At 37.3% G+C, this 25,011-nt stretch overlaps 1 protein-coding gene across 1 annotated transcript in view; it reads right to left on the bottom strand.

Annotated features, from left to right (window-relative positions):
* The window catches only part of LOC120750541 (macrophage mannose receptor 1-like), a 34,786-nt gene that overhangs the window by 5,977 nt on the left and 3,798 nt on the right, over positions 1-25,011 (bottom strand). The window contains 22 exon segments of the mRNA XM_040059370.1: positions 349-495; positions 1,868-2,033; positions 3,935-4,164; positions 5,396-5,498; positions 6,147-6,328; positions 6,951-7,065; positions 8,177-8,316; positions 8,640-8,740; positions 9,648-9,715; positions 10,245-10,408; positions 10,504-10,539; positions 12,907-13,051; positions 13,553-13,640; positions 15,007-15,134; positions 16,589-16,788; positions 17,652-17,800; positions 18,442-18,557; positions 19,441-19,554; positions 20,733-20,887; positions 22,367-22,549; positions 23,649-23,795; positions 24,883-24,996. Of these exon segments, the coding sequence (XP_039915304.1) occupies positions 349-495; positions 1,868-2,033; positions 3,935-4,164; positions 5,396-5,498; positions 6,147-6,328; positions 6,951-7,065; positions 8,177-8,316; positions 8,640-8,740; positions 9,648-9,715; positions 10,245-10,408; positions 10,504-10,539; positions 12,907-13,051; positions 13,553-13,640; positions 15,007-15,134; positions 16,589-16,788; positions 17,652-17,800; positions 18,442-18,557; positions 19,441-19,554; positions 20,733-20,887; positions 22,367-22,549; positions 23,649-23,795; positions 24,883-24,996 (2,991 nt within the window).

The raw sequence follows: 25,011 nt of genomic DNA, 5'->3' as shown, positions 1-25,011 counted from the left end.
TGATACTTTGCCTATTGTGTAGGGAAAAATATGGAAAAAGAACAGATAAGGCCAGAAACAAATGGGTTTTTGCAAATCACATAAAATTTAAGATCTTACTAAAAGGAGAAATTTTGTGAATGAAGAAATATAATAAGAGACAAGCACAGCTGGAAAAATAAAACAAGGAAATCACCTTAAACTCAACAGGGAGTTGTGCTGAAAAGCACAAAACAATAAAAAATAAATGAGACATTCTTTATTTTTAATATTTGCAGATTTTGCATTATTACTTTTCAAGATTTTTTTTCAAGACTTCCTTTTAATGTCAAGATTGAAGTTCTATATTTGGGTGAAAATAATAATTACCTGATTGAATGCACTGAGTCACAGATTGAGCCCAGGTCATTTCATTGGCATTGAAGTTATAGCAGTGGCTTCTGAAAGGAATCCAAGATATGTGATCAGATTCAGGACATTTTCCAATATCCTGGGGGGGATCGGAAGGAACTACATCTAGAAGAAATGAGATATTATAAATGCTTTCATTCTGTAAGGATTAAAATTCTTTTTATATGAAATCAAATATTAAACCACCTTTTCTTAAAAGTATTTAAAGTATTCTTTGGCACACAGTGCTGGAATTATCAGTGTCTAAGTTAAGAGTGACAATGAGGATCAGAACTGGTCAGCTGTGGGAGGATGATTCAGTGTGAACCTGTGCTCTTCTGTGTTACTAACTAAATCAAGCTTGGACTGCCTCAAGGATATTTGAGTGTTCAAGGATTTTGGTTTTAGTTTATTTTGCTATAATCAACATATTTATGTATGAAAAGAAATAATAAAATGTAGAAAAAAACACTCCCAGAAAACTCCCAAACTCTTAAGAAGTTCAAATAAGTTTTATTTTGAACAAAATATCATATAATAGAAATTTCCCATTTAATATTTTCCTCAAGATAACAATTCTTGCATAAAATTTCTGAACATCTTTATATCTGACAAAGCATGGAATAATTCATTATTTATGTAGTAACCCCTTATTTTTCTACAAGCAATGACAGTATGGATAGAAACAGCAACATTTTCACCTAGCACTTGTGTTTCTAAAACAAAAGTTGAAAATTAACAGCTGTGAAGTTGAGCATGGCCTAAAAAAGAAATTAAAAAAACCCAACCAATAAAAATAATAGTAATAAAAAACCCACAAAATCCCCAACCCAATATAAAACAAAAACAAGACAAAAACAAACCCCCAAATAAACTCTGAATTTCCATTAAGTGTGTGTGACTAGAGCCAATAGATGTTACTGTAACACAAATAAGAAAATGAAAAAGCCCAGTCCCATCCTGAAGTTTGCCTTTAGTTTTACTGTGTAGTATTCTTCAGGGCTACCCATGGAAACCCTATGAAGTATAAACTTTTTTGGGGGATGATAACAGACCCTTTTTTAACAGATACAACTCATTCTCCTGTATCCAGTTTTTGGAATCTAATAGCGATGAAGTAACAACGAGTGTAGGAATGATGTGTATATGTTGAAGAAACAAAATTTATACCCAGTGGACTTCATTGATTACAGACCTTCCCATAAAGCCTCTGTCAGCAAAACATTTTACATTCTAGACTCAATGTGAAGTGTTCCCACAATCTCTATAATCTGTCTGCTTGCTCCCATGGCAGCTATCACTCCAGTCTAGTAAAATGGCAAGATCTAGGCTGAATGCCAACTCCATCAAAATAAAACATTTTCATGCAAAATAAAGGTATTGATATTACATAATCAGCCTTATTATTCTTTTATATATGCTTAGAAATTTGCAATTCAGTCAAAGCAGATAAAGCAAGGTTTCTGCCATAAAACCAAAAGTCATTATCATTGCTTACCCTCAGATTTTTTGCAGACAGGAAGATGTTTCTCATTACAAAGTGCTGTTTTCCAGGCCCCAGAGAGTGCTAGATAGACACAGGCTATTTTCAGTTTTGGTTCTCTGTAGTCCCAATGAGAAAAACTTACTTTCCTTTTATTGGTCCATCTATAATATCCATAATTCTAAAATTGAAACAGACATTTGACATAACTGTTCTAAACTCTCATCTGCTGTTTCAGCTAAATGCAGTTATACAGAAGCACATTTTCAAAGTGGTACAGGCAGCTCAGTTTGTGTATCTGTGCCAGAACTGTTAAATACTGGTTGAATCAGGACTCAGCAACATAAAAACCAGACACAGCAGTATAGCTCCCATGCTGGAACAGCCCATGAAAGTGTTTTGAAGGCTAAATAATGCTCCCTGGGAACTCAGTCCCTTGTTGGACAAGGTTGTAAGGTGGACTCACCATCCAAGAAGAGTCAAATCTCCATTAAGAGCAGCAAGACCATAAGAACATGAAACCTGTGGAAAGCTCAGGTGAAAATGAGTCTCAGAGTTGGATATAAAACAAGGACTCTAAGCTCCAGCAGTTTTGAGGAGAATCTGCAGCTATCACTAGGAGGAGCCTGAGAAAATTAATTACTTTTTAAGAAACAGAAGAGAAATACATTGAGCAGGAATTCTTGAGTCTTTGTTTAGTCTTTCCTCCTCCCCCTTTTTCTTTTCCAGGATGAATCAGAAGAATTAAAAGGAAAAGCAAAAAGACACAGACAATTTATTGCTGCCATTAAGAAAAGGTAGGTAAGATGGGATCTCACTCCAGTGAGATCTAGCTCTGTCAAGAGCGATGCCAGGTACACAAGGTCATACTGAGCTTGGCATCATCCAGGAAAGGTCACTCACTGCCTGGGGAACAGGAGGGACCACAAAGCTTGACTGCAAGATCAAGGATGGCTTGTTCATAAGTACCAGGGGAATTTCAGGTCATTCAAGCTTGATCAGAATGGAATTTTTGCTGTTTTCTAAATCATATTGCTGTGACTAAAAACAACCACCTCGGTAACAAGTGGATGTAAACACTGTTATTTCAGTTTGAATAGAGACGCTCTGTGACTTGTGCAAGTGGAAGGATTTATTTTAAGGTTGGTAACTACCCATCACTTACGTAAGCATTTTTTTCTGGTGGTGGGGACAACACTGTTGGAATAGTGGAAATATGTATTGTTCAGCAACAAGTTCATTTTTTCAGATATTGTAGCCTTCTGAGGGGCTTTTTCTGTTGCTGCATCATGTAACTGGAAATGCTCTTTTTACACAATATTTATTACAAGTATCACTAGGGATACTCAATTTCAGACATGTTTTGCTATGTTATGTATCAGTGTGGAATCACAACTAGTAGAAACAATGAATAGTTAAGGTGATTATTAATGATGGAAAAGCTCATTTTTATTTTCAGGGTGGTTTAATCAGATCAAAGAGCAATGCAATAGAAACATGATAGTTAAGTGCATTTAGCAACTGCATATTTAGCAGGGAAGCTTAAGCTCAATTAGTCACTCAGTCACAGAGCTAATAAGACTGATTATCACTCAAATGTTCCCTTACAAAGTGGTGAACCTGGATCACATTATTCACTACTTCTGGTACAGTATAGTTTTTACTGACTTTAAACTAACAGGTATAACAAAGAGTGTGTTTTGAAAGGTAGGTGGTTTGGCCTATGAACCCTTCTGGACCAAAACGTAATGAAAAAGCTACAGCTGCAAGTGATCATCAGGCATTGCCCTAGTGACCATCTTGGACTCTTTGAGTAGGGGCCACCTGTCCTAAAATGGCCATCTGAAAGTTTACCAGGTATTTTTACCTGAGTGTCCAAGATTCACACAGAACTAGTAAACAGAGTCCAGCACTGCCAAAGGTTATCATTCCTTCTCCATTGCCTAAAATGGAGTTTCATTATTTAAGATCGATGAAGTCAAAAGTTGTGAGACTGTCCACCAGTCCTAGATTTCATGCTACAAATCTTCTGCTAATAGTAACAGCTTTTAACTTTACCAAATATGAATTTAGTAATCTTACCACATTGCTTTTGAGCCCAATCCATAAGGACTCTCCGTACTGCACTGCCTGCAGCTGCAAGAATATATTACTGTAATAATCAAAAATGCTGGCAAGCTCTGAAGATTTCTCCTTGCATGCTTTTCTTGCTTCTTCCCAATTCATTTTAGAAGGAATGATTAAATAGCTGCTGTTACCATAATGGACAAAATCGGAATCTGGAGCACTTGTGGGGTGAAACAGTTCAGGCTCTGTAGGAAGGAGGTACAAATTTGAAAGGAATAGGAGAAAAACAGCAAAAAATTACTACCTGCTGGGTAGCAGTATTGCTTTTGAGTAACAGATGAATATAGCATGGCAGCACAAGCATTGAGTAACAGCATTTCTTACATAAAACAAAATAAAGAGTTTTATTTTAATGGCAGTTTGGAATTATGTTAAATGATGGTGTAAAAACACATTCAGGAATTAGAGAGAGGCAGAGCGTGAGCTGTGTGTATCTGTAGACACAGACTGACCAGATGAAATTACGTGAATACTGGATCCACCATGATGCTCCCCTCAGAGCTCTCCATGTCCCCCCACCTCAGTGCAGGTGAAGTTTTTCCTGGGCATGAGCACAGGACAGGATCTCCACACCGCTTCAGTCCCCAAATAATTTCTTTCTAAGCAAGTAAGTCTTATGACTGTGCTGCTACATCTTTCCCTTGTAGGATGAAGTGAAAAAGGAAACAGTGTTTGTACCTATAATTACATATGCAGAAGTAGAAGGCAAGGGCCTAGAGCTAGTGAGGTGGACAGAGGAAAAGACATAAACTTTGGGTTCAGTCATTGTTGAGGACACCCTGCCAATCATTTTTGCTAGTGCCATCCTCACGCAGCTCTCTGCACTTGCATGGGACAGAGCTGTGAATCATCTGACCCAGCTGTGGCTTCTTCCTCTATTTTAACTTGCTGCTCAGCAGTTCCCCGGTTTTGTTCCTGCGGACTCTGCAGTGTAGCTGTGCTCCGGATGTGTCTCCCACCCTAAGGCTTCATGAGGAAACTGCAACTTTTGCCCTTCGGACTGTTGCTGTTCTTGTGATATGAAGGCCTTGCTAGAGACTGATGAGCAGACTAATCAGTTTAATTGGCCTCAGTTAACCCCCAGCTGGACATCAATGAGGGTTTTGTCTTTTTGTAAGGTATTTACAAAATAACTGCTTTCATATGTCAGCTATATCTGTGGTAGCTGGGTAAAGCACAGATGACCACACTTTTCTGTTAATAGAGAAAATAGGCATTTTGAAAGCATAGACCTTCTAGGAACCTGGTTTGGGCATTTTTTTTAATGATTAAGAAGGTGAATCCTGTCTTCAGTGTCTACGTGCCAGGCCCCTGATTTAGGTGTGGATGTCTACAGCTTCTTGGAGTAGCAGTGGTTGGATTGTTCAGTAAATAACGTGCAATAAAAGAAATAAATAAAAAAGTGAAAAAACTTACCGCTGTCCATCTGGCAAATATAGCTTTTTTTAAGCTCACAATCAGTATTTTCCCATAATCCTGCCTCATCTACGGATCTTTTTGTCATTATAATACAATCAGTCTAGAGAAAAGATAAAAAATAGAATTGTTGTTGATAAAGTGCAAAATTTCCATCAAAATAATAGAAATAGGTGTGAGGAGAAAAAGGTAATATCTTTCTTTTCTAATTTCCTGGCTCTTTTCATGTGTTGCTTGTTGGAAATAAAACACATTCTATTATATATCTTAAGCAAATATACATCCATTGGCAGATTGCTACAAGAATATTTGTCAATTTATTAAAATTGCTTGGAATTTGTCGAAGTTATTTTTACTTTGGAGTTAATGATAATCTGTACTGAATTTGTTGAAGTTTCATTTGGATTCACATCATACAAGGAAAAACAATAAACCAGAGTAAAAATCACAACTACTAACACTGAATATTTTCAGTAAAATATAATTATAAAAAGTGTAATTAATTCTAGCAGTAAAGATTCCTTTTCTGCATTTCTAGACTTTGACAGAGGAATGAGAGTAAGTGTAGATTTTAGACAGGCTTATTCATTTCCGAGTAGAGCTTTAAAAATTTGATCTTTGAAATTTCAGTTCCCTTCTGCTTTAAGCTATTAAAGATCAGATCTTAGTTGAGGCAGAAGTCAGGCTGGTTACTCAAACATTGAGCATGTCATTTATGTTATGCATTTCCTGATTTTTTTTTTCTATTTACCTGTATTGTAATATACTTCCGGTCAACCACTGTGTATTTATCTCTGAATGGGAATCCTCGGGCCCACCTTGAGTAGTCAAAAACACTTCCGTCTGTCCAAAGATATGTACCCTCACTGTTAATATCATTCAGCCCAATCCATGACTCGCTGGCAACATCCTTTAGGTGGAAGGTGAGAAAAGCTGATAGAAAATAGATGGAAAAAAAAAAAAAAAAAAGTACCTGAGGAGTTTCCTTTCTTCAAATTCCATGCAAATCAAATTACAACTAAAACAACCCATCATCTTATAAATATATTGGAAATACCAACCTCAATATTGTTAGACTATGAGCTAATGATAAAAGAAAAAATTACAATGGGCAATTGATCTGAAGCAGTTTGATTTCAGGGAAAAAAAGGAAGTCAAAAATATATTTTGACTTCTTGGAAATATTATAGAATTCGGGGCCAGGAGTGATTTTGAAAGGATTGTGTTTCCCAAGGTAGCATCGAGTGCAGATATTTAATTTCTGATGGATGTCTGTTTAATGTCTAACTTGAATATCTGAGCGGATTTCATGACTATAAACTTATCCCACCTTCCAAGACCATGGGGAACAGATTATTCTATTCCTTCCACATAAGACTTTTGCCAAAACTTGGGAAGTGTCATAATATCTCACTCCAGTCTTCCCTCTGGATCAAACACCTCCAGGTCTTCCTTCATAGGTTATGCTATTTAGTCTGGAGGCAGGTTCAGCCTCATCCTTAGATGGTGAAATATGTGGCTTCATACAAAGTGTTATAAGGTTCAGATGTCATACCTTGCACTTGATTATTGTGTATAGAGGCCAAATTTCCCCCTAATTCTCTACAAACACTTCTTGCTGAGTGCCAAGTTAGTTTGTCTTCTTCTCGGGATCCAAATATTTTATAACACTGTGGAGAGAGTAAAGGATTAGAAAGAGTTTCTGGTGTCAAAGAATATTAAAACTGTTGATTTGGATTAGTTCTGTGCTAGTCCTTGCACGCAAAGAGCTGCAGATGGGGGGTCTGCTGAAACAAAAATATTGTCAGCCAGCAAGAAGGAGGCCCAGCCAATCTCAGTGATATGTGCACAGTACTTACAATTGTGTGGGGACACTACTGGGAAAGAGCAGACAACTGCCAAAAGCTTTTGAGGAATTAAATTACTGAAAAGTAGAATTTTTGAGGCTCTGGAACTATTTCCTGATTGTGAACATAACTTGGAGCAGGTAATAATCTCTCAGGTCAAGTTTTTTCAGTTATATACCACAGATGGAGTGAAAAAACCTCAACTCCTGTGAAAACTTGCATGAGCGGAACAGTGTCAGGAGGAAATGCCTTTCTGAATGGTGTTTTCCCTGAATACCAGTGTAAAATGTTTTTTGTGTATCCTCTGAGGGACAGAAGACATGGCTCCTCCCTCTCCATGGCCTTTGAATGCATAAAAACTTTTCCTATTTGTTGCATTGTGAAATTGATTTGTGGTTTTCCTTAGTTGTTTGTTTGTTGGGGTTTTTTAAAAGTTCATATGTCCAGGGTTTCTTGCTTAACTTAGCAGAAAACAATGCTTGCTTGTCTTTTATATTTGATTTGACATTGCTGTTTGTGTTACTCAGCTTAAGATGAGTTGCTGTGATGGCCAATTACTTATGAAAAGTGTGACCTTTCATTTTTTTATCTTTGTTGCTCAGCAAAACGGGGTTAGATTTACAGATAAGGATAATGCTTCAGGATTTCCATGCAATATGCCAAAAATAAGCAGAAGTATCTAGAAACTAGAAAAGTAACTATGGCTAAAGGCACACAGACATTTACAAAAAGTATAATTTCAATTGTTCAAATCACCCTTTTTTATATTTAGTTACAAATTTGCCAACCTGAAAATTTGCTGCACTGCTAACGAGCATAGTTCTTAGTAAACTGGTGTTTAAAGAGAGTGAATTTATTTAATAAGATAAAAGGGGTAGTTGTTTTCTTCACCTAGAACAGATCTGCTATATATGGCTGAAATTTCTTACTGTACCTTATTGTTAAACAAAAGCCAACTTTCAGGACACCCTCCCAGAGGTGGAAGTACAGTAGGAGCAAATCCTGAGTAAGTTGAATTGTGCCTTTCACAGATAAAGGCATTTTTCACAGCACAATTTATGTCTTTCCAAAAGCCTGTAAAGAAATGGAATACAGATAATCGTTGTAAAGATCACAGAATACAGAAAAATTCTTGTACAATCACTAGAGCAGTCAAGCTCAGATGGCATGCATAAAGCATAAATGAAACACATTTACCCAAATACACTTCTCCTTCCTCTGCTATATGTTTCTTTCCTAAAAGCGATGACAGTTTCAAACTTGAGTGTGTTATGAAAAAATGTCAATATTGTTGAGCTGCCTCTTTGTGGGGTAGCCTCAAATTTAAGTATGTACCAAACATTTTGGATTTTGATGCTAAATTTTACACAAATATTTCTTGTTGCTATTTTACTCACCAAAATCTTCTGACATTATCACACAGTTTTCATCATTATTTGCAAAATTAGGTTCATTTGGAGCCCAAGCAACATAATTCACTGGGGTGTCATCCAGCCATCTGGAAGAAACAAGGGGACAGTGGCTGCCAGGCAGACATCTCAGCAATCAGTCACCAGGTCTGTTTGGACAGAGGGATTGCAGTGACCAGAGGGCAAAGGCTCTTCATATCATGGAGAGGGCACAGCCACAGCACTGCTGCTGCTTCTCATCTGTTTACTACTACTACATTTGAGGAGGTGGGTGGAGGTGGATGGACATCCTTCACATCCCAGAAATTGTTCAAATCACCTTTTTTTATATATTTAGTTACAAATTTGCCAAGCTGAAAATTCACTGCACAGCTAACTATCGTAGTTCTTAGTAAATTGGTGTTTAAAGAGAGAGAATTTATTTAATAAGATAAAAGGGATAGTTGTTGGATAGAGAGAATTTATTTAATGAGATAAAAGGGATAGTTTGGAAAGTTGTTGGAGTAGATGCTGCTTATGCTTCTTGCTTCCAGCTCACATAACTTAAACCACTTGGGGTTAATTTGATTTAACCCTTACATATATATTTTTTATCAAAACCTCTTGGGCTTTCTCTGTAGCCCTTAGAGATATGGTCAGGGTAAATCTCACCCTTAGGTTGACGTCAAAAGTAGATCAGGTAAATAACATCTTAAAATTAGCTGCTTCTCGTCACTTCTTATGCAGGGTTGCAGTTGCATTGTAAGGCATTAAATGAGCTGCATCTTAGCCATGAATTTTTATTGGGTTTGCTCTCCCAAATTTGGAAGGAAAATACATTTCTCTGCTTAAATTTAGTAGAATGTAACACTTTGGATCTGAGACATCTCCTGAAAACTATCCAGAAGTCAGTTGCACAACAGTTTTCACTTGTAAAATTAAGGCACACAGAAATGCTCCCTGGGTGAGATGAAATTACCATAATTTGTTGTCCATTACCAGTTTTCCTTTACTCACCTGAATCTCTGATCAAAGCTGACAACTAAGCCAATGAAGTATGAGCTTCCTCTGTGTTTTGTGTAAATCTAAAATAAAAGTAATTAATAGTTAAGCGCTAAACTGTTCTTCAATGTCAAGCAAAAATCTGAAATACGATTAATAACCATGCCTGTGATTTTTTTTGTTGTTGTTTGTTTGTTTGTTTTGTTTTTATTTGGAATTTGAGCCTCACATAAGAATATTGTAGGTTCAGACTCAGGTTTCAAGCAGGCAGCAGAGATATGTGGAAGTGGATCCACATATCCTGGAGTGAGGAACCCGTTGGACAGGAAAACAATTATCACTGTGCTGAACGCTACACATATTAGAAAAAATAAGCAACCTGGGCCTGAACTATCCTTTGCTTCACCTTTAATATTTGCATGCCATTTTCCTCTACCTATTAAAAACAATAGTAATTTTTTACAGGTCCTGAATAAATCTATTGCTCTATAAATAAGTAATGTGGGACAAGTTCAGGATTCCACCCTTGCTAAATATTTAGTATGTCTCCTGTATTTTTTTTTATCCATTCTGCTTCAAAATTCAACTATAATTAATGGGCTTTCTGCTTACGTATTGCCACAGAAATCGTCTTTTGCTTTCTTTCTCAATGACAACAAGATCTGCGAAGTTTTTCTGACAAATTCTCCGTGCTTCTTCCATATGGACACGTTCTTTGCTGAAATAGTACTGCTTATTTTCATATATAATCCATCCATCATTGGTGAGTTGATAGTCTGAAAGATAAAGACTCATATATTATACTTTCCTATCTTGTCTGTGCAAAGTCTGAAAACTATACAGTAATCTTGTGAAAGAGGAAAAAACCTACCAAGTTTGTAGTTTGCTTCGGGCTTTATCAATGTACCTGTAAAATAGAAGATTGTCATAAGCAACATCCCCCCCCAGAAAAAAGATCAGAAGGATTTGCTTTATGTAGTATCACATGCTTTGTAAAATAGAGGGGGGAAAAAAACAAATCCACCTAGCAAACTATGAATTAGCTAATGCAGGTTCAAGAACTTAGAGCACATAATGCCATATTAAATTAAGTGTAATAATTTAGAAACATTTAGCTCATGAAAAATATGTACTTTACAGTAATATATATATGAAAGCACTGTGTTGAAAAATCCAGGATTCACAGTAAATTTGTGGTAGATTAAACAAACTTTACTTTGAAAATTTATTTTAGCATTTTCACTTGATACTCACTTAACCTCTTTTTTTTTTTTTTTTTTTTTTTTTTTTTTTTTTTTTTTTTTTTTTTTTTTTTTTTTTTTTTTTTTTTTGGTAATATTCTTGGTACTAGAGCCAAACAACATAATCCATACATCCAAACATAAACAAACAGTAAATTCTAAAGCTTACCTACATAGTAGTAGACTATCAACAAGTACTGAAAATTTAATGCTGGGTTATTGCTAATGTCAGGTGTAACTTCTAGTGTGTCAATGAATTCTTCCTTTCTTGTACTTGGCTTTTACTAGGACTGTCTGTTTTTTAGAGTCCTGGAGAGCTAATAGATATCAAACTCAAGTTTCTGATTACAGGTTGAACCAGAAGGAAGAAAATTAGCTGTTGCCATTCCCAGAGCCAGATATAGCCTCTCAAAGGAAGCTGTGTTTTCATATGAACATCTGTTATTTTGTACTTTGGTCTACTAATTCTCTTAGCTTCTTCCATTTCTACTGTGGTTTGATGGAGAGAAACACAGTATAACATAAATTACAGAAATAGTTTGATGAGAACTAAACAACAACAACAAAAAAAGTCAAAATTATTTTGGGATCATTTAAACACTTTTTTTCTTAAATATTTAGTGAACAGTGGATCTAAAATTATTTCAATGTCTTAATTTATATACTTCTGGTCATTTTGATTTTATTGCTTAATCCTAACATAACTGTAACAGTCATTGTTTTCAGAAAGCTGGAATATCTTTTGTAATTATGTGTCTTAGTTGAACATGAGAAATTCACATCTGAGCACATCTTCTCTCATGTTAATCATCACATTATCTAGATTCACAATTACAAGACCAATTTCTTGATTTTACTTGCTTTTGAAAGGTCATCTAGGATCAAGATGAATTGATAAGAGTCATGGTTTCTGAGGTCCTCCTGAGTAATCTCCCCAAGAGCAGAGAGGCAGATCCTTACAAAGCAGAATGCTCAGTGTGCCAGAAAGGGCTGCACAGGATGTGCTGCTTTGAGCTGGTATGCGGAAATCGGGTCTTGGATGGTGCATTCATGTGACTAATTTACCAAAAGGGAACAGTGATTCTTCCTTTTTGGTTAAGCAATTTTTCAATGTTACCATGGTGCCTTATTCACCCTTCAAGGGTTTTGCTGGCAGAGTCATCAAATATTAGATACACTCAGTGTTTTTATATAACTGCTTATCCCTTCCCCTTCCTGTTGTGCTCCCTACTAGTTCCCTGTGGGCATCCAACTTTCTTTTCATTTCAAGAAGGTTTTAAAAATCTCCTTCTCCATGGACATGCATACAAATACTGAGCTTATGACCAGGGAGCAAGGATGTAGAAGTAGGACTGAGCAAGCAAAACAAGTTCTTTCATTATCAGCTGTCACTTGAGCTCCTCAGCCAATGCAGACCCCGTGTCCATCTCCTGCTGGTGGGCACCCCAACATCTGTCAGGTCCATTTTGTGAGTCTGGCACCAGGTGTGGGAGGTTTGGCACTGGGGTCCTGCTTTCCAGGTGAAGCTGGTGGATGCAGGAGTCCATCAAGGTTATGCCAGCCTCCACTTTTGATCAGATTGGGTTTTCAGAGTTGCTGGTTCCTATAGCAACTGATCCCTCTCTTGGTTCTCATTAGTTGTTTCACAGTGGGAAGCAAAACTTTTTTCACTTTTGTAGAGAGAACTCTAGTGTCCTGAATCTACAGTTATCCTGGGTAAGCCTGAAGCAGATAGAAATGGAGAGAATAGATAAAAGGACAGAGGATAAGTGCCTTTGCTTTATGTATTTATTCAACCCTCGCAGAAAGAGATAAAGCTAGAGATGAAGTAATAGGGACACTCCAACTTCCTGCATCCAAGAAAAAGAGAAATATTTGAATTCATTCTGCAAGCTTTATGTGCTGCCTTCACTGCAACTGGTTTTAAAATAAGCAATTCCTAGTGTCTTTCCTCCTTTCAATTTGTTTAAATCCATAAAACCTGCTTTTTGAGCTTGGGTTTATTGCTCCAATTAAATGGGAAGTAATAATACCTTTTTTTGTTTCACAAATCCAATTAAGTAAATGTTCACAGCGCAAGTCATTCCAACGCATTTGGGGTGATCTATTAAACATAACACAGTGTTCAAGTTCTTGATAGTTGTTGGGTTCATTTTCCTCCCAGTTCTCATAAATTACCTGTGTTGGAAATACATATCAATTACTGTGTGATTCGAGCTGAATAGCAGTAATTGGGATTGCCATGGTGACACAATTTCAGTATCTCATCATCTCAAGTACCTTTCTTATGGGATCAATAGGAGTTCAGACCTGAGAGGGCTGCTGTGAAGGTCATCCTGGTCAGGTTACTTTCCCCACCACTCCCTGAAGAAGGTGCAGAGATTACATGCTACAGAAAACCTTGTGTTTGATAAAAGAACTGATGGGCAGAGGGAGTCACATTTATGTTGTTTCATGAAAGCTGGCAACTGGACTTCCTTGTAACTGCCATACAACAGTGCCTATTTTGGGAGGCTGTGAAGGTCTAAGGGCAAAGACTGTCTAAGGTGGGATATAACATGGTACCAGGGATGAAATACGGTGTTAAGACAGTGCACTGCAGCTATTCAGTATATATTCTAAAATATATATTTTCTAAAAGACAGAAAGTCAATTAATATCCAGCAAATAAATACTCACAGGGGAACCATCAATCCAGGAAAATCCTTCATCAGGATTTAAGAGAAACAAACCAATCCAGAAACCCTGAGTGTTCAGTCCTTTATCCCTAAAATAATTCATACAATATAGATATATAAGCATAGAAAAAGAGGCTGGGATAAAATCCTGAAAAGCACAGAAACATCCTGCTTTCTGTTTCACCTGAACTGGGAGCTGTGGCCCAAAGCCAAGCTCCCTCCTTGCCCTCTGTCAGAGAGTTGATAGTGTTCTGTGCTGGGCTAGGACTTCTCATATTTAAAAATAAGTTAAAATGATGTGGCCCAGAGCCAACTCAGGCTCCCGTCCCTGTGGATGCAGCACAGCTCTTGGTTGTAACATAACTTCAAAAGACAAAGGCTTTAGCAAAAGTGAAGTATAAATAGATGCTTATTTAACTAAAGAAAATAGTGAGTATTGATTTTCAACTGTTTTCGTTTGCTTCTTAGCACTTCCTAAGTAGTTTAGTTAATATTTCATGCTATTTATTGTCGTGCCTATGGACCAAATAAAATGACTATTTCAGTCATTGCATAACACAAACATTTCCTTCCATCCACAAATATTTTATACTCTAAAGCAAAGGGACTTAACAGTAATAAAACCACATTGAGGTGATCACAATACTAAAATATATTTAAAATTATGATGGGTGAGACCACAAAAACTTCTTAATAGGAAATATTTAAACCTGTTTCAGAAAGTAAACCTCAGTTCACTATGTGAAGCTGTTTTGGCTAAAGAGCTGTATATTATATGTCATTGACATGTCTTGACATTATGGAATACAATCAGAATATTGGTCTAATTTGAGGGGGAAATAATGTCACAGTTTATACATCGTGTGCAAAACATAGCATCTACAGTGCTACAAAAGTTAATTAAAATGAATTACTCTTTCCTTTCAGGATTCTACAGTTTATAGTCGGAAAAATTTCACATTAAATCCTTGAATTTTTGTTTACATTACACAGTAATTCAAAGGATTTTTTGAATGAGTTAGTTAAAGAAGAATTGCAGTTACAAAATGCCAATTAGAGATGAATATTTTATTTTCTCCCTTTAGGGAGAGGGACAAACATGTAAGAAATTGATAAGATCTGGAAATCTGCCTTGCTAAGACCTGTGATGAAAATTACAAAAATGTTAACCCTATTTGAAATATTGAAATATATTTGAAAGTTGAAATAATAATATTTCAATATATTTCAATAATTTGAAATATATTGAAAGTTTTTGTGGGGGTTTTTTGTTTGTTTGGTTGGTTTTTAAGCAATGTTACAGGATGCTATTTCCAGAAGAAAGTCTGAAAAGTATCAATGTAATTTGAATTTGGTTGGGTTTTTTTCACTCACTTGTTCAGCTCAAATACGTTTTAAGTAAATTTTATTTAATATAGCAGGAACACAAAAAAGAATTCTTATGTAAGTACTCACGAAGCTAATTGCCATAATAAAACTTGATCTTCTCTTGTATTAATTGTAACCAGATTGCCACCTATTTCTCTACAGAATTCTTCAGCTTCAAACCAAGACTTCTTTTGATTTCCCTCTCTCACAAAAAACTGTTGAGAACAAAAAGTAAAAATGAATTAGTAAATTTGTAAAGCTTATAAATATATGTAATTAAAATCACCATCATTTTAGCAGCCCTTTATTCTTGAGTAAAACAACATGACACCAGTCCAAACCTCTAATATTAAACATAAAAAATGTGAAGTGTAAATATTTTTTTACTTAGTATTATCTACTTTTAAATAAGGCATAAATAGAAGAGGCATCTGAGGAGAACAAAAGGTATCAAAATGTGCAGAGGAGAAGAAACAAATCTGCAACTTAATTGTAACTTTGTCCACTGAAATGTTCAAAAAAAGATGGAAAAACTCAACCATGGCATTTTGCAGTAGAAAGCAGGCATTTTTTGAGAAAGGGAAGGAGAAGGGGAAGTCAGTGAGTTGGACTGGGAAAGATGGAATGGATGCAGAAAGCTGTTTGGCCAAGTGTGGACCCCAGCTGAGGAAGAGGTTTTTGTATTGAGGTGCAAGAATACAAATACAAAATACACTTTCTGCCATGAAGAACATGCATTCTTGGACTAAGGCTATGTTTAACAGGACTAAATGCTTGACATTTTATGGAAATGGTAATTAACAGTTTGGTGAATGGCAGAACCAAATAATGATAATTATATGTGACATAGAAGAAGAAACCCTTGTAAGTACAGAATTAAAATCAGCTTTGGTCTCCCAATAAGCAGAGAGTCTCAGGAAAGAGAGAGCAGACTTATATAAAGACATGGAAAAACAATGCTGCATATTTATTTACTTGATCTATATTGCCTTTTCTTTCCTTTTCTCCTTTACAAAAAGGAAAGCTGTTTAATGCATTTTTAGCTAAATCAAGAGAATGCTCAAAATGCTGAAGAGTCACCAAGTAAACCCAGATCCATGAGTTGTCATGTTGGAATGTTTTCTCGCAGAAATATTGTCTTATGAAAATGACACTGCTAGGTCTTGAGATGTAATACTAATACTTTCTATAATTAGTGCCACTAAATATGAGGTGGACATTTCTGTAAAATGTAGACACTGCCAAATATAGTATAGCCAAGCAGTGGTGTAACTCATACCTGAGTTTCATTTTAGTTTTTTTTATATCAGTTCAAGAGAAAAATACTTTTGCTTCCAAAGACAACCATGCTATAAATGTGTAAATTCCATAAATATGTAAATTCCATAAATATTTTTCCTGAAGTTCTAAACTTCTGGAAGTAAAAAAATCAGATGAGGTTCCCACCTGGCATTTAGATAAAAGAGAGCATGTTTCTAGCACTCTGTGTTCATCATTTTCCTTTGTTGACTTTCGTTACATTTGATGGATTTCTTTCCCTACATTTTCTTGCCTTGAATACCAAAGAGAAGATAACTCCCAAATAATGCCCCAGCATCATGGTGACCAGGGCACTGTCCCCTGGCCTGCCCCATGCTGAGGCTCCCAGTGAAGGTAGGCACACACTTACTTTGAGGCATGCGTCTGCCCGAGCGGCTCTGTCCCAGCCTTCAGCACATGTGGCCCCAGGGCCCTGTTCTGGAGGAGCAGGAGGTGGCACTCCCGCTGCCTGCTGTTTGCAGAGATAATTTGATGTCTTCTCACAGCTAACAACATCCCATAATCCAGCTGAAATTCCAGATCCCATGACAACACAGCCTTGCTCTTTCCCTTTGTGATGTGGAAAAGAAATGAGTAAAACCAAAGCCTTAATTGCTGTCTAAGATAAGAGACTTTTGCTTTTCTTCATTGAAAATTAGGAAAAGAAAGATGCAGATTATGCGGATTAAAAAAATATCCTGGATATAAAACTATTTTTAGTACCATCTGCCAGAGGCCAGATATGGGCCAATGAGTTGCACAGAAACAGCTTTACCAAAACCAGAGATTTGCAGCCTCAGAAGACAAATCTTTCTTATCTTGCCACCTCAGGGATATCACAGGGAAAATGGCTCTTGATTATATTTACATACATAATAGATGACCTGACAGGTACTTTGGAGTTCTCAATATCCTGGTAACTCAGTTTCAAGAAGAGTGATGTCAAGTACAACAGTTTGTTTTAAGGCATAACTAGCTGTGTGAAGGCAGGAGCTCACATGGAGCTACTGAAAGCTGTATTGCTGACATGCCAACCAGCTGCATGTTCACTGCTCATTTCTCACATATGCACACTGTTGGTCAAAAAACTGTCCAGAATAATTTCTCTAAAGCTGATGAGTTTTTGTTAACTGGCATTAAAAATGGTAAAAAAATTATGATACCAGGGACCTTGTTAGCTCCTGCATGGTATTGCCTTCAAAATCTCTCTGCACACCTTGGCAGGAGGTTGACTTACACCAACATCTGTAGCTCAGCTGTGACAGTGCTGGTTGCACTGGTGCCAGGCACAGGTGTGATGGTGTTGACCACCTACAACTACAGGCAAAAAACCATGGTGCCCACTCTAATTTCTAACCAGGGAATGAAAGCACAAACCCGTGTGAGTTGCAGCTGCACTCCTGTTGTAGGGGTTGAGCCCATGCAGAGCTTACCTGGCATTGCTGTGTTCCAGTGTGTGAAATGAGGAGTTTCTCCATTGGTCCACCTGAAACTCCCTTGTTCCTCTGTGTCAGAGAGGCCAATCCAGAAATATTTTTCAGACCTCAGCCCCGTCAGACTAATCAGAAAGTTTTACTCATTTCTGCAATGGGAAACAGTGTTCATTCACAGCCTGTTGGTGTGCAATACTAATCTAAGTGATACAAACAGAGGAGTGTTAACATGACCCCAAAACAACAGTTCCTCAGTGAACGTCAGGCAAAACCCTGGTAGTCTTTAAACTGCAATCAAAAGAATTTAATGAGGGACAATTTTCGCCTTACAGCTGAAGGCATCTGAAATGTCACAAATTGCTGCTCACGTGGGCTTCTAGTGGTATTCTACTCTTTTCGCTGTCTTTACAAATCTTTGAGGTGTCTCAAACAGACCACCAAGACAGGACCAAGGTGTCAGCTTTGCTACCTGTCATGTCTGAAGGCAATCATATTCCTCAGGGGCCATGAAGCCTCTGAAGCCTGACAGGGATGTAGGTTGATTAGAGCTGATACATTTTGGCTGTGAGAGAGGGCAGGTTCTGGGGAAGATTTCCTACATTTTTTCAGAATTTGGCTTAGAAGTATAGTTCAGGGATTATTTTTCCTGCATGGATAATCTTTGCATGTCTTGCAACAATAATTTTTTTTTTGAAAAGTTCTGATAAAACACTTTGATGGGTTCAAGGAATGGAAAGTTTTGCAAGTTTCTCTATTAAAAGCATAGATTTTTTAAAAGTTATTTTCCCACCTGCTTTCCACCGTAGCTAGATAAGCTTTGCTCTTTTCACATGTCTTATTTGCTTCTGAGAATGTCAAAAGGGCCGAACCCACCAAGAAACAGTGAAAACCATATCTTTTCCAACCCTGTGACAAACATAAGATTTTTCATGTGCAATGGAAAGAGACTTCAATGTAGAAATTTTTCTGCTCTTGTGTGTATAAATATTCAATGCTTAATTTGTTGCAGCTGAATTTAAAACTAGAACGTGACTGGGCTGATCTGTTAATAAATAAAATTCTATATTTTTTCTGTTCATTCCTACAGGAGGCTTTTTTGTTTAAGTGATGACATTAAGATCTTAGTTTTCATCCCTTTTATGCATACATGGCTTTTCAAAGGAAATTGTGGTTGTGCTATTTGCTGTGGCTTACCAGTGCTCTGTAAGGTTGAGATTATGCAAACTGAGTCTATAAAGAGCCTGTGATTCATTCAGGGGGACCTGCAGCTCCAGCTTTCCAGAGCTGCACAAACACACATAATGAAATACCAAAATATTGCAGTAAGGAAAGGAATTCACGCACAAGCACAGCCTCCCCAAAGGTTCCCCTGAAACTCCCAAGCACAAGGAGTGAGTGAGGAGATTTTCTGGGCCAAGAGGAATTCAGACAATGCTTATTTTCAGGGAGGGTGGAAAGGATGAAGATCAATGAAACAACCCCACTTCTTCCTGCTCTTACAAAAATCTCTGCTGACCAATACAGACAAAAATGTTTTCTGAATCGCAGGGTGGCTCATCTGGGAATGGAGGGCAAGGCAGTATTCACTTACATGTAAATGAATCTCAGCTTTCTTGAATATTTTCAGAACAAAAATGAAAAATGCACATATATTAGTAAATTGCTAGCAGGAAGAGACTAGGTTGCTCCAACAGTTGATTTTCTATAATATACAAAGACAGTATCCAAAAGAAGTAAATTAATTCCTGTACATTTCTTCAAAGATTATAATTTATGAGAGAGCATTTACTTTCTGGCAGCCTGGGTCCTCAATTGCCTCTTTTTCAGAGGATTGTGATGTAGGCTTCTTTTTACAGATGTAACCAAGTTGCTTATTACAAACTTCAGTTGCCCAGTATCCGTCCTAGAATAGCAGGGAGAAAGAACAAATGTCAAGAAGGGGCACACATGAGCACAACTGGTGTTTTTTCTCTTTCTTCACAAGGCCACCTGGAGATTTATTAAAAAAAAAAAAAAATTAGACACATCTGTAGTTTAAGATTCATTTAGGGCTGTTTTGAGGTGAGAGAAGGAAATTAACATTTTGAAGTCTCAACATTACTTCTTATCATAGCTTTAAAATGAAAGGGTTTGCATAGGTCCACCTCATCTGGGGCTGACAGGATCTGCTTTTGGAGAAGGATTATTTCACTACAATGCTAGAAAAAAATAATTAAATCAAACTAATGTACATCTGATAGGACTGCAGTAAATCTAACTATTTGATCCATCAAAGAATCTGAATGTGCCTGACTGCTTTTTGAAAAATATAGCCTATTTAAGAAAAACTTTCCCCTCATCCCCACAATAAAATCTGGTTTAGGATCAATTCTTTTGGTGCCTAAAACTGGTAAATATTAACATTATTCTATGACATAAAAGTTCTCTCAATAACAACATGCATTTGATACCAGCATTTTCAATTATTTTCCTTTCAAAATTCATGACACTTTTTGCATGTGCATACATGTGCATGCACATGCAGCTAAATGTATCAAACAACCATGTCTTGCAAGAAAATAAAGTTTGTGAGTCAGGCAATCAGAAATCCTACAGAATTTTACATTAGTTTTATGGCATGTAGGTGACAGCTGAAGAAACATGCCCTACTGCCCGGTCTCTCTGCATTGATGCTATGTCTCAGTGATGTGATACTGAGGGACAAAATTGTCAATTAATTGGAATATGGGGTATGCAAATAGCACCTGTGGTGCCCACATAGGGTATTAACTATTTCATCCCTATTCCTCTCCCAGAGCTTAAACTTTTTGTTTGCTGAAATCAAGGGAAAGAATTTAATGTAACATTTCTAGATCAGAATTTTCACTAGACAAGGAATTTCAGAAGGGGTACCAAGACAATGCTTCCTCTCCTTCTGATGTCTCCTGACCTCTGAACTTGTCTTCTGCCTGATACCAAATTTTGGAGCAATACTATTTCAAGATAATATAAAGAATGGTACCGGAATAAGCACATAAGTAAGTGATTGGGGGTTGATGCAGTCAGTAATTTGTGTGGCTGTAAAATGAGTGCAGGTTACACCTGTCCCGTCACAGCGACGCAGTCCTCCAGGCCGTTGGTGTAGATGGGATGCCTGCGCTGCCATTTGGTGAACGTCACAGGAGTCCCGTCACTCCACTCGAAGTAGAAGTGAGCCTTCAGGTCGTTCAGACCCAGCCACAGCTCTTCTGTTGGCTCTGAAGCATGACAAGAAAGGTTTGGTTACTCTCCACTGTGCAGTGAATGTTTCCACTTGCAGAATTAGCAGGGGTTGATATATTTGGCACGTGGTACACGTGGCCTTTGTGCTTTTATAAAATTGCTGTTTCCCCTCAGATCTCTGTAAGAGATATGTTGTGGAAAGATCATCAGATTCCGTTAATAAATGCTGATTTTAATGAACATAAGGCTCTTTATAGTTGTTCTGTGATTCAGAACAACAAAATGGTCCTGAGCATGAAGACTTTGAATGGCTGTGAGTGTCGCACCTCTCAGGAGATCATGCTTAGTCCAAGCCATGGAAACACCTGCCTGTACATTAGAGGACTTGTGTTGGCCCATCAGGTGTGTTCACCAATGTCGGGGGCTTACCCCAACATTGAGGTGGTTTCAGGGTCCTTGCTCCCTTGCGCAGCTCCGAGCCGAGCCGAAGGAAGAGACGGAGTTCTCAGGTTTAGATTTCTCAAGGTTGCATACTTCGTTTATTGTTTCTTATCTTACAATTTTCTCGGAGTCCGACAAGATGTTCGCAGCTGCATGGATTCCTCACGTCTCCCCCCGAGCTGGGCTGTCCTTATCTTTTATACTAATTACTACGTATTTCTTATTTACTATTTCTTACCAATGTCTATCACTATTACTAAAAAGGTCATCTTTACTTTGACCCAATCCTCACTAACTACTTTGTGCCACATCAATGCAGCAATGGAGTGAGGGAAGGAGAAGGAGACAACGCCCCAGATTCTCCATCTTGTCCCCATTCACTTCAATGCTAGGAACCTAAAACTACTATTTTCTCACCCTGTGATAAGCTAAACTACTATTTCTCACATTCTTGTGGCCTGTAAACCTTCTCTCAGTGTAGGAAGTTTTTCCCATGGACTGAAATCAAAGCCAGTGTCTCTCTGAGCTCTGGGCTGGCATCCCAGACCCCCCTGCCCAGGTCCCTGACCCTCCAGGGCAACCAAAGGAATGCCCTGGACTCCAACACACCAAGGTCAGCACCTGCAGTGTCAGGAGTGGTTAATACAGATCCGAGGAGTATCAGAAATTAAAAGATACTGGTTTTTTAGAAGGATATATAGCAACAGGTTAGCATCAGCAAGAAGTTTGAACCTCAGCAAGAAGCTTATCTTTTAGGTTTGTAATTCAGTTCTAGAGCCTTGTACATAGAATATAGGTGCTAAAAGTGCAATCATTAGGCATTTTTATGTGTCTCAGGAAAGAATTCCTATTTTTTTGTTTTCTTCTCCTTTATAATGTTTTACAACATGGATTATTTCTTGATAAACAGAGATATAGTTCTGTATTTATGCAACAGCAACAACATAAAAAAGCATGGTAAGTTGGATTCAGTCTTTCACTTGTGATATTTCAGAGAAAGCATTAACATTTAATGTGGAGTTCAGCTTTTATGTCACACATGGAGCAAATTAAAAGCTTACATATGTACTCACTGTAACCAAGCTGTGACACTAGAAAGCTGTATTCAGCAATGTTGTGGATGCTTGCCAAATCTCCATCTTGATTTTTACATGAAGACAGAGCATCTTTCCATGCTTTGGGGTCCCGGTGAATGCTGTAGCAGTGACCTGCATATGGCCACCAGCCATCTGTGCACTGAACAGGCCTCAATTCCTCTAAAACCAGAACACAATTTTTCAGAACAAGAGGAAAATAAAGGACACTAGAATGAGGTCTCTTGAGTACTGTTTACAAAAATGGGACAATGTGAATAAACATAAAACTGTAGTTGACAATGCAAAATATATTCAAATTAAAAGCAAACATCATTAAGGAACAGGAGGCTAAATATGTAAATAGAATGAATTCTCCTTAAACAGAGAACCACTGAAAAATGCCCACATTGTTTCAGAAATGCAATTTGAAATAATGATCTGTGAGAAAAGAGAGGACAAAGCAGACATCAGCCTCTCCTCTGTTTGTCCCCCAGAGCCACTCAGTCCTGTGCTGACTGCGATGACTCACACTGGCTCTGACTGCTGGTCTATGGTTTCTCACAAGCAAACATATTTTTCAGGTATGGAAAAACATGAAACAGTTCTTTGGCAACTGCAGGTAAGTAAACCTTGTAAATTAGTGGGGACTTTGTGTATCCTCTCAATGGTTTTTTATAACTTAAATTCTTAAAAACATTTATTTTTCTTCCTGCATTTCTTTTTTAAATTTAATACTGGAATAAAGATTCTCTGAATTTATTTCTCTAAATAAATTTCTCATTCTTTAAAAGTACGTTTAACAACATTTCCAGTGGACCCCTCTTGTCTGGGGCATGTTCACAGCTGTGTTGGTGTGTTAGAGTGGCCCACAGATGCAACAAGCTCTGTGTCAGTGTTGTTGCTGCTACTGCTCTGCTCGTATGAAACCGAAGCATTGCAAATTGCACACAAGAAACAGAGGAGGAATTTTTTTCATTAATATATGAGTAACTGCAGTTATTCATTTGGAGCAAATGAGAATATGTCTACCATATTTATGCAAATTTTCTTTTTGGCACTGGGTTACCGTGATGGAGCATATACAATCCGTCTTGCAAGAATGAATGATAGAGTGATGCAACAAAATAGTAATAAGGCAGCATGTAAAAGTCTGTGTGTTGTGTACTGCTGTGTTTTTTGAAGGTTTCTAACAGCTTCATTGAAAAATAATATTGCATAATGTTGCATGATCCTCTTTCTAGAAGTCATAAAAACCCTTCTTTTTATTTGACTAACCTACCTTTGGGCATAATGTCAGGCTTTGAACTGAAGGATCCCTTTTTACAAATGTAGCCTAGTCTCTGGTTGCAGGCTTGGTTTTCCCATTTAGCATTCTTTTTGGGATTCAGCAGTCCACAGATTTTCCCAGGGAGCAGGGAAGGACTTCCTTTGAGTAAAAGAGAAAATAGAATCTCAGAGCAAGGCATGAATAAAAAAATATTAACAAAAACATCATATTACCAGTGGAAACATCTGCTTTTTGTGATTCCTTGAGTCACTAATAGGAAGAAGCCCTTCCCTGCAGGATAACTGCCTTGAAGTTTGCAGGATGCTACCTTTAGTTGATTCATTGAGAGTGAAATAATGACTCTCCATTGACTTTATTACCAGGACAGTATTGGGAAATGTCTAATTCTTTTCCTGACACTGTGGTTCTTACAGGAAGAACTGCTGAAACTGGACCTTTATAGTGTATGAAAAACTCCAAACTTTAGAATATTAAGTCATATTATCCTTCCAGTATATTTCAAGAGTTTCACAGTTCTGCTTTCCTATGAAATAGCTTTTTTCTTTTCTGTGTATATAAACCTTTTTAAGCAGCAGGGGAAATTTCCTGATACAGTTTTTGAAAACTGAGAGAAGAGTTCAATTTTTATTTTGACACCTTTGTAACTTTGCCAAATCAGGAGACAGCTTGAAATACTCACGGCACAAAGCAAATGCAGAACCAAACAGACACAAGAAGCGAAGAACTCACCTTGTATGAGGAACACCACAAACCCACCCCATTTCCTTTCCTGGAGTGGACCAGTGCAATTTTGCATAAACTGTTTAGGAATTATAAGCTGGCTCCCTAAGCTTCTCAATAGTGTTTGGAATTTCTCCAAACATTGTGCCATTATTTGCTAAATATTTTGCTACCTTTGCAAGATTTGACTTCTATTCACACTGGTGGACAACATGTTATAGGAAATTCTGGTCTTTGAAGTGTAGGGTTATGTATCACTCCAAATGGCACTCTGCTTTCATAAACAAGATCTCTATTTTGATAAGAGAAGAGAATAAAATGCTATAACTGATATACAATGTGAACTTTGTAATTTGGAAGTGTTAGTCTTAAAATGGGGATCTCGATGATGAGATATTGTAAATCAGAACTGGCTTTCCATAAATAAAATTAGCTAGTGCACTTTTTATTAGTTGATGTCTTACCAGAATTAATTCAAAGATTACAAAATAGATGCATCTCTTACCTGGGGCCCAGTTTAAATATCTGAAAGGCCTGCCCCCAGCCCATTGCCATCCACTGTTGAAATCCAAAGCATTCAAACCAATCCAGAAGGCAAAATCAAATTCTTTAGTTAGCTCTAAATGAGGAAAAA

The sequence above is a fragment of the Hirundo rustica genome, chromosome 1 (assembly GCF_015227805.2).
Source record: "Hirundo rustica isolate bHirRus1 chromosome 1, bHirRus1.pri.v3, whole genome shotgun sequence".
In the NCBI taxonomy this organism is placed as follows: domain Eukaryota; kingdom Metazoa; phylum Chordata; class Aves; order Passeriformes; family Hirundinidae; genus Hirundo; species Hirundo rustica.
The sequence above is the reverse complement of the archived record's forward strand: the minus strand, read 5'-3'. Positions and strand labels throughout refer to the sequence as shown.